Source organism: Corvus brachyrhynchos, unplaced genomic scaffold, assembly GCF_000691975.1.
Source record: "Corvus brachyrhynchos isolate BGI_N302 unplaced genomic scaffold, ASM69197v1 scaffold115, whole genome shotgun sequence".
In the NCBI taxonomy this organism is placed as follows: domain Eukaryota; kingdom Metazoa; phylum Chordata; class Aves; order Passeriformes; family Corvidae; genus Corvus; species Corvus brachyrhynchos.
In genome coordinates, this window is record NW_008239553.1 from 1,915,933 (window position 1) to 1,926,340 (window position 10,408).

Genomic DNA, 10,408 nt, shown 5'->3' on the forward strand with positions numbered 1-10,408 from the left:
GTTTTAGGTGTTCAGTTTTATCTTGTGTCAAATAGAATTGAAACATATGAGGGAGACAAGAGGGGAAAGCCACGGGTTTTGCTTCTCAAAATACTAAAGCTAGCCATAGTTCAGATAAATATGGTGCTTTCAGTCTATGTAAAGTTTTCAGTATAAACACTCATTAATTGCTTCAGCATGAACTTTCTAGAGTACAATTTTTAAATGCTGAAAGTCACAGCCTTCGTACCTTGCTGTTAAATATTCATCAAGCATATTTGGCCTATTTTTGTTCTTTAGGCTCTACCTCTAGTGTATATGTTAGCCAAGGACCACACAAGGGACATTATGAATCCACTACTTCCCTTGAAGAGACCGCCACAACAAAAATAGCTTCACCGCCAAGGTTAGCCCGTGTACCAGGTAGGTTTTTGAAGTCAAATGTTTTAAAAATCTAAGTACAGAATTGTGTTCATATGAACTGAAGTAAGAGATGAAAATGAAGGTGAAATACATTTGTTCAGGCGTTGTTCTGAATCCGATAATATTCAGCATTTCACTAGTAGTCTGAAAAATGGAGCATATCGTAACTCATATAATTTTTTGCCAATATTGAGGGAAGCCATGCATTTGGAGAATGGGATTAAGATTCAATTAACTTTTATGAATTGAAATGAAATCAGGCAAAACTCAGTAAAGTTATATGCATAGTATCATATCCATGAGAATGTTCAGTGAAAATAATAGGTGAGACAAGCTCTCCAGAATAGAGCTTGCGGATTAAAACAGAATAAAAAGAAGCCAACACCATGATACAGCTGCAAAAGAATGCAAATATATTCTGGGACTTATTAGTGGTACAGTCATTTTTAAAACAGAGAAAGTAATTATCCCATTCTACTTAGGCCTAGCAAGTCCAGAGCTGAAGCTTTGTGTTCAGTTCAAGGCATTGCATTGGTCACATGGGAAAAAATGGAGAAGAGCACACAGAAAGTTTTGGGAAGGTGACCTTTGAAGCACCTTTTGAAAAACTCATAATTTTCAGGGAAAACTGAAGGGAGATATAAGAAGAGCATGCTATGAAAAGAATGCCTGTCAGTTTTTCACCATGGAGTACTAATAATTAACTAATCAGAAGAAGTAATTTGTTTCAAATGAAAGGCACAGGTCTATTTAAACAAGGAAGAGTTGTTTCAAACGAACAAGATACAGGACATAGCTCCTGGGAGAGGACCCCCAGCTCTAATGGTAGTAGAGCCATAATGGTAGTAGAGAGTAGGCTACTGAGAAGGTTGTGAAACCTGCTTTACTAAAAATGTGCTAAAAGTCATCCTGTTTCTGTGCCAGGGACTGTAGGTGTGTCGTGCTAAGCCTTTTCTTTTGCTGTTGGAGTAACTCAGTGATACAGCTCCTCTCCACCTATGCCCTCTGAAGTGCAGTGCTTACAGGTGACAGCAGGGATGGGGTATTTTATCTGAGCTGGCCTGTGTGTAGCTGAATGATGAACATGTGTTTGATTTGCACAGAAAGACTTTGTGAACCAGCCGAACATTCATGGAAGCTAGGAAAAGAGTGTGACAGCTGAAAGAAAGTAGAGGAGATTGTGTTCTAGCAGTTCTGTGAAATGGCAAAACCACATGAGATACATTCACACTCTCTCTTCCCCTCCCTCATCTCTCCCTACAGACTGGCTGATCATAGTTGTAGCTCTCGTGGTGCTTGCGTTGATCCTTGCAGTGTGCATTGCTGTTAACAGTCGCAGGAGGTAAGGCCACACCTTTACATTTCCAAAGCACTCTGCCTTACTGTTTCCTTCCTTGAGAGGCTCCACAGCTTTGTCAAAGAGCGGAGTAGCAAAACACAAGAAAGAGCATCCTCTGCAAAGCTTGGAGTGGCTTGGGGTGTGGGGACACAGGTCACTGACACTGAACCGTGCCGTAAATCCTCCTGATGGGAGAGAATTTTCTACAAGTCCTTGCAAGGAGTTTCAAAGATAAGCTGAGACTTTTTCTTCAGTTTCAATGCTTCCAGATAGTTTTTTATTAAGTCTTATCAGAGGAACAGAGCCACCAGCATGACCCAGGTACAGCACAGAGCACAGAAAGCAGGAGTGAGGCCTCTCTATCAAGATTTACACAGCCTTTTAAAGATATTTTAACCAATAGTTACTAAAAACGTACATTATTTTCACTTTCCTACCAATTATTCAGTAACATGACTAGGAACTGCGGAATTTTCTATCCAATCAATCCAAACTACTTTTACTGCAGAACATGGAGTAGTAGAAGAAGGAGAAGAAGGTTTAGAGAACAACAACAATCCTCCATTTTGATATTTTTTACTCTTATCTATGTACTACAAAGAGAAGTCCAAAACCTCTAAATTTTTCACCCTGTGACAATCTTACATAGAAGTCTATCACCTAATTCACACCACTGTATTTTCTAGTTCTTACCTGACTGTTGGTAATTTTTTCCAAGGTTGGAGGCTAAAACAGTGTTGTTCAGCGGGGTAAGAACCCTTAAAAACAGGCAGAGAAATATTCTCGGCACTCTGGGTTCCTACAGGTCACCATGTCCTGTACAGGTCACACATCAGCCTTCACACTCACCTGGAACCACTCACATGAAGTCAGCAGCTATATGAACCATTTGGTCTTGTAAATGGAAACTAGCTGTATCTAGATCACAGAAAAGCAATTATTCTCTATCTATTAGTTATTAATGGGAAAATCCTGTTCACAGAGAGTGAAAGTTGTGAGATGAATGTAGACAGTAACAACCCCAGGATGAGCCAGGAATAGTCCTCCACCATCAACAGCGTTCTCTGTGTACAGTGTGAAGTGTCTTAGACAACCCCAGCGATTCTGTGATAATCTGTTAATCTGTTCCTTCCAAACAAGAGGCTCTGTCACAGCTGGCAGTCACAAGCATGTATGCTAACACTGCTCTCAGAGCTCTCAATGGCTTTATGTACACCATTTTACAGATGAAGAAGCTGAGGAATGAAAAGTAATGCAGTGAGCTGTGCAAAGTTAGCCAGGAAATTTGAAAAAACCCTAGCCTAGGGTTTAGGCTATAATGTTCTTACCTCTTTCTGTTCTCTGGGGGCTGTTTTCCCAATTGTCTTCAACAGCTTTTTTCTACTTGAATGTTAAAATTGAGCTTTTTAACAGAGTAACTATTTGCTACTTGAATTTTAACTCTTTTTTATCGGAATGACCATACAATATGTGGAGATTTTTGTTCAGGAAGCAGTGAGCACATTTTTTCCTAGTCTCTTGGTTGTAGAGCACTCTGAGCTGCTCTTTTAAGAGGCTGTGGAGCTCCACAGCTCCTTGCTGGCGTCTTTTGGCATTTTATGGCTGCAGAGCAGGAAATCATTCCCAAGGGTGTATGTAACATTAGCACAGTGAGCTGAGCTACTTCAGATAAAATAACCCTCATCCATGAGTCAGTAGGCATGAAAAAATAGTATTTCAGAAGCATAATAGTATAATTGAACAGCCAAATTAGTCATTCAGGCAAAATATGCTTCATTTAAGAAGAAAGCCCTTAAAAGTCCAACTCCACAGACATGCTGTCCCTCTTAGGCATGCTGGGCTCTGCATATTCAGTTTACACAAGGCTGTTTGAGGACAAATAGGATGTCCAGCACTGTGTAGCCAGGGAGCCATCTTAGCAGCAAATCTGACAGCTGTGTAAGTAGTACTTTTTTACTACGCTGAAAGATACCCAGCCCACGATAAACAGTGTGCATCAGCTTTGGGCTGGTGACTCTTTAAAGACTGTGTGTGTGTGTGTGTTTTAATTCAGAGTAACATATAAAGTTTATTGGGCGGCCCTGCAGCGAGTGTAACTCTAAAAACACAGTACCTTTTCCTGCCTGAACATGCCAAGGAGCTGTGCTGCAGACAGCAGCAAGAGTAGTTCTCCATATTTCCTTACTGCTGGTTGGCTTCTTGGCTTGACATGCTAACACAAAGGAAAAAAACAGTTGCCTGGTTTAATGAGGTGAGAGCTCGATCCAGAATTTTTGCATTTCCAAAGCTGTGATCCCAAGCCTGGATTTAGAAGGTGTCCTCATAGTGGGATATTTACAAAGTTCATAAATGTGAATATATTCAAATGACAGAAAAAAAATTCTAGCATTCAGTAATGAATGTTATTGCTATATGTAGTAACAGTAGATATAAATTGGATAAGTGAGCTCCTGACAAATTTTTATTCATTTAATGGTGGAGGATGCTTTCAGAAATAAAATAGGCAATATGGAGAGCTTTACAATTTACAATTTGTATGGCATAAGTCTGTGCTGGCAGACACAAGTTTAATTTCCAATCACCTTTTCCTAAATACTAACCTTCAATTTTTAAATTATTTTTGTTAGTCTCCACTTATACTATTTTATTTTTATTTCTTTCTAGATGTGGGCAGAAGAAAAAGCTAGTGATTAACAATGGCAAAGGGGCAGTGGAAGACAGGAAGACAAGTGAATTAAATGGAGATGTCAGCAAATCACAAGAAATGGTGCACTTGGTTCATAAAGAGCAGTCAAATGACCGAACACAAGCATGTGACGAATTCCTGACTGTTAATGAAACACAAAACCATCACGAGTTTGACATGAAGACTGGAGTGTAATGGTACCACGCTGCCAAGCAGATCAGGGCTGGGGAAACCAAAATCACGTGGAACTTGAACAGGAATTCACAGATGCACTGTGCTACTGATGTCTTTTGAACATAAACATAAGTTCTATTTCTTTTTAATCACTTCGCAAAAAAATTGACATGTGCTTTCTGAAATAACACCCCCAAGAGCTGCATAATGCTTTCAGTTCCCAGTCCCTACACAGAGGACTCTCACTGTGTCCTGGATGTTAGGAGGCATAACACGAGTGTACATCATTATTCCCCAGATGGAAGGTCTTCGCTGTGGGGGGCTAAAGAAGTATCCAGTCACTCCATCTTACAGATATTTAAGGTATTAAACATGCCATGGTACAGAAGTAAGTGAGGAAAAATGTCAAGAGTAAATAAATCAAGTTTAAACCCAAAAGGCATCTTCTACAATGTCTGCGACATCAGAATCCCTCAGAAATGCCTTCCAGCCAGGAAGAGCAGTGGGTACATTCAGAATCTGCCAGTATAAACAAAAAGTGACATTTTATAATTATGTATGGCTTGGTCTGCAACAGGGGAAACCCAGAAGGACAAAATTTATTTATCTCGATTTTTAAATATCTATGGGCATACAGCAAGTCTTCTTGGGAGGGGTAATAAAGGTATGAAAACATGAGCTGATGCATAATAAACTTCTATACTTTATTATCCTAGCAACCTGTACAATTATCCTTGAGTTTTTGAGATGTTCATTGCTCTCCTCTCCCCCTCATTCTTTGGTCCAAGTTTGTGCATGTTTTTAATGAGTCTGTTAGTTAAGATAACAAATGAAACAAAACGACCCCAGCTCTATCACATATGCACAAATCAAGCAATTGAAATCACTAGGGAAGCTGACAGTATTTTGTTCCTGAAAACAGGTCTCTATATTCTGCTCCATTTTACTTAGGAGATGCTGAGCCTATTAAATTTTTTCCCCTATAACTATGATATTATACCAGACTGCTGATATTTTAAAAGTTGATTTTCTGTGATCTCACTCATTTCCTCTGAATTCTATTTCATCTACATTTTTTCCATCTGCTTTTTAAAAACACCAAAAGAAATATTGCTTTCTTATTGGTACCAGAAGTTTAAATTCTACAGAAAAGATCAAAGCAAACAAAAGGAAACTCTCCCAGCCATGTAATATAGTAGAGTAGCTGAGCTGCATTGTTACATGCTTTTGTTATGTCCTTTTGTGTCTGTTGTGTAAAGTATTTGTATTAAGCGATGATGCTGTGCATTATATTGATATGAATTGTCAGGAAAAGAACTATTTACCACCAGTGGTCTGTGCTGTTTTTAAGAAAGCTTATTGGAATGGAGGGAGAATGGTAACTTCTAATTGGAGTGCCCCCAGGAAATGCAAGTAAAACCATTGGTCTGTGTCAGCTGTGGGATGGGGATGGTCTGTAGCAGGGCTATTCAAAGGTTCTGTTCACTGACCATAGCCCCTGTTCTGCTGAAGTATGTTACTTAATGCTCTCCATCTGAAGCAGTTTGGAGGATGAATATTCAGCTGGCTAAATATTGACTTTAGCTAGCACTGATCTTTACTGGAACATAAAGCACAAGACTGTTGATTATATTTCTGAGTCACAGCCCTCCAGCAGCTTCCCATGTGCTTCATGGGAATGCTCAAGTGCCCTGGTATCTGCTGGCAGATCTCCTTAGGGTAATTTACACCTGGGCAAAAAGTCCCAAGACAAGGTGATGTTTTAAAATACACATAGGATGTTTTCTGACTATATGTAGGTCAGATATTTCATCTGTGAACAGTGCATTGATTTTTGTTTAATGTTTTTAAGCAAGCTTTTCTATTTGTCATTAGAAATCAAAATGATCTGTTGAAGGCTGTGTTTAAACTGGTGTCAGGTACTCATTCCACTAAGTATGGAGATCCAGAGTAAGAACTACTCCTGTCTTTAAATCCTAGCTGAATATAGGTCTCAGTGAAAAGGACTTATTTCATTGTCTTGGAGGCTAAATTTCTCTTTTAAAAAACAAAAAAAAATCTGTGGCATGTTATTTATCTCCCTATTCAGATGTTGAATGAAGAAATCCACAAACTCCTTTCTAATTTATCTTACATTCAGTAGCTACAGAAGCACAGACAACACTGGTTGGGTTCTTTATATATTTTTAAATGGGATATGCTCAAGAGGCAATGCCATTATTTTATATATGCTGATTCTTTTTAGATTATGTCCTGTGACTTATGTGTAATTGTTTCATTATAGTTTCAAAACTAGATGGCCATTTCATATGTGTAATATAGTACATATTTTTATTAATCTTGCTTTTATTATGAGGGGTTGTTTGTTGTGTGTATGTATTTTTATATAGAGCACTTGATATATTTGCATATTTATTTAACAGATTAATTAGAATGAAAGAAAATATCATCTCTAAATTGTAACTAGAAATAGTATTGCTAAAAACACATAGGACTTTAAAATAAGCTTCCAAAATAAACCTGATTCCACACTGAGGATAAAATGTAAGTCCAGCTATTGGTGGCAGAGAAGTATTCATCAGGATTGTCGTGTTGAGTACTGTGGCCATTTTTTCTGCTTGCAAATGCCAAGCCAGGCTGAGGTGAATGCTGTGTGACCTTGTCTGCTCTGCCAGCCTCCCAGAGTTAGTGACAAACTCAGCTTTCCCCCAGAAGTGGACAACAGCTACAACAGCTTGGTTCAATTTAAGATCAACCCAGTAAGGTCTTGATGACCATTCCTGGCTCACTGAACCACCAACATTTGGAGAGTGCAGCACCCATCAAGGTCCTGCCCTTCCTTCAGGGTGCTGATAGACAAACTGTGTCTTGGTCTATCCTTGGTGCCTAGGAAGAATGAGGATTTCTCCTAAAACTGCTAAGGAGGTCAGACCCTGCAATCAGCTTGTGTTATTCCTTTGTCTTGAAAAGTTCCAAATGTGATCCAGACCAGTGGATATGCTCTCTAAAGCAGCAAGAATATTTAAGAGAGAGACTGTATGTTTTACGGGAATGTAATATTTTCATGAAGCAATGCAGGCTGGTTGTTTCATCTGTATTTTCTTGAAGATCTGAAAAGGAATGTTTGATTAAAGCAGAAAAAGGATGTGCAGCTCTCTTGTCTACCTTTGCGGATGTTAAACCCTTTCCACAACATCAGTTCCAAAATTGTACTTTTGCAGTTTTTCACACGATAGGGATGTTTTTTGTGTGTCCCATGTCAACAACAACAGCCTCTGTGCTAATTAGTTTGAAGCATGTTGCCTGGAATATTTTTAGGAGACAATTACCAAGCGTCTCTTTAGCACATACCATTCTGGTTAGGGTTGGTCCTAATTATTCTTTCTGTAGATGAAGGAAATAAATCCTCTGACAAGTGTGTTCTGCCTCAGCATACACAGACACCAGGGTATTTTGTAAGTCAGTAGTTAATGGGTTTATTTTAAGCTATATTAGGCCATTAGACAATAATTACTTCTTAGTCTTTATTAAACAATTCAAGGGTCTGACTCCTCTGAGTCTCTGCAAGAGCTCTGCAAGAGCTCTGAGTCAAACGCCAGCCCTTTTGGTAACCACAGGTTCTGACTAGCTCTTCTCTGTGGAGCAGAAGAGGACAAAAGGTGACAGGAAAAGGGCTGCTCCTTGAGGTGCTGTTCCAGCTGTGTGGGAGTGGGTGACACAATTCCTTCTCCTTAAGGGTGGAAAGAATTGTGCAAAGGTGTTTTGGGGGTGGAGCTCTGGGGGATCAGGGATGGAGGGAGAACACAATTTCTGGGAAAGGACGTAAAGGGAGAGTGAAATTTCTGTACTATTAATGGGAAAGTACCTTCAACACCCCCAGGACTCTGGCACTCGAATGTTTCACAACTCTGAGAAGGAAAAAGAGCCTTTTCCTGTGTACCTCCCCCGCCTCCAAGTCATCCTCTATATCCACCATCTCATTTGCAAACTGATTTTGAATTTTCCCCTGGTAGCTTATTTCTCATTATTGCTATGCCTTGCTGCATGTGGCATCCGCCAACACCATGCTGCAGGCAAGCAGCTGTGGCAATGAGGAGTGAGAGGCAAATTTAGCCAAGATGAGTAACAGTGTCTTTTGTACAGCACAGAGACTTCACTTTTTGTCTTCTCTTTCTCACCCATTCGGAGTAAGGTTAGTAAAGGTAAGATTTTGAAAACATTTCTGAGAGGGACCAATTTGATTTTTATTTGTGCTTCAACATATGTTATACATGAGGTGAAAAATTACTACAGGGGCTGTAGGTGTGCTGAAAGCCCTGATATGTGCAGGTGTTAAGGATGCCCAGGAAAAAATGTCCAGGAAATCGGGCTGTGGGAGGAGCCTTAGCACATACAAGCAGTTACTCTCTCCATCTCTCTTTCCCCCTCCCTGCTCTCTTTTCCATCCCACTCCGGTCGGAGCCACATCCTCTCTTTATCAATAGACAGTTCTCAGGTACAATATTCGCTGCTTTTGTGCATTATTTTCATCCAAGAAATCTAGAAATGAATCCACCCCGACTCCTCTTACAGCGGGACGGGACGGGACGGGACGACTTCGCTTCTTGCTTGTCTTCCTGTTTTGAAAGTGCAGGACTGATACAGATCTTCACATCGGTCAAATGAGCTGCTGCATAGGGGGTTTTTGAAAGTTAAAAAGTGTAGAAGCGAATCCACCATCAAAGCAGCTCTTCTGACCTCAAGACAGTTGATGATTGTTAAAGTGCAAGTGAAGCAGAGGCAGTGAAAGCTTTACATAAGCTTTAAAGCCAGCCTGCTTTCAGTTTTGTCTGGGTGGTTCCAGCAAACAGTAGAAAGGTTTTGTCTGAGTGACACCTTCAAGGAGCCTCAGACTTTTATTAAAACTTCTTACTCTACAGGCAAACAGGTTTTGGATGAGCAAGTTTTGGGATGAAACCTATCTTTATACATTCTCTGCCACAAAAAGCTGTGCATTGAACACTGATGTGAATGTCTTCAGTTTTTCTTTAAAAAAAAATTTAAAATTATGAAATTTTAGATCAAAACAAGTCCACAAAGACTGTCAAAAAAGAAGATGACTTTTTTTCTCAGTTCAGCTAGTTTTAATACTCCAGATAGCTGTACAAAATTACTTTTTTTTTTTGGGAGGGGGGATTCTCCATGTCTAATACATAGTGTAGCTTTCCCTTTGTACTAAAATGAAATTCTTACAAGTAATTTATTTCCCACTGGGGAAAAAAAAAAAGTATGTGCAAATTTACAACAAAATAGGATTGTTCAAGTCTAAGGTATCACAAATTTAAGTGCACTTATCAGCAAAATCTCCAGCATTTTTTAGAAAAGTAAGGAAAAGTCTCAAACACCCACTTAACCTAGAATTTAGGTCAACAGCAGCTTTCTGCAGTGCTGAAGCTGAGGCCCAGCTGAGGTTAGGGGTACATAGGCTGGCAGTGGTAAATCAGCATATGGCTCATAGGCAGTGGAGGCTCTGTACATCCAGAAACTTTTAGTCTGCTGAGTTTGTCCTGAAGTCCTTGTAACTCCCAGAGCAACCCAGGGCAGAGGAGGATGCAATAAGGCATTTTCCACTTCTCTGGAGGCTCTAAGTTTTGTACCTGGCATCTGAAAGCCTTGCCTTGGGCACTTAGGATGGAGTCAGTTTTAACATCCATATTGCCAGTCCCATGTGGAAGTGGCAATTTTGGTACCAAATGGCTTTGGTACAGGTGAGTTTTAGCTTTAATTGTAAATTTATTTGTAGTCATTGGTGTACATAATCTAGCTTC

The 10,408-nt window shown here is 39.7% G+C and overlaps 1 protein-coding gene across 16 annotated transcripts in view; it reads left to right on the forward strand.

The window, feature by feature from the left end:
* CD44 (CD44 molecule (Indian blood group)) overlaps positions 1 to 7,752 on the forward strand; it is a 51,190-nt gene extending 43,438 nt beyond the window's left edge. For all 16 annotated transcript variants that reach the window (XM_017742034.1, XM_017742024.1, XM_017742033.1 and 13 more), the window contains 3 exons: positions 280 to 402; positions 1,666 to 1,744; positions 4,406 to 7,752. In XM_017742034.1, coding sequence (XP_017597523.1) covers positions 280 to 402; positions 1,666 to 1,744; positions 4,406 to 4,622 — 419 coding nt within the window. In that variant the 3' untranslated portion in view covers positions 4,623 to 7,752. The remainder of the gene's footprint in view (positions 1 to 279; positions 403 to 1,665; positions 1,745 to 4,405) is intronic.
* The last annotated feature ends 2,656 nt before the right edge of the window (positions 7,753 to 10,408 follow it).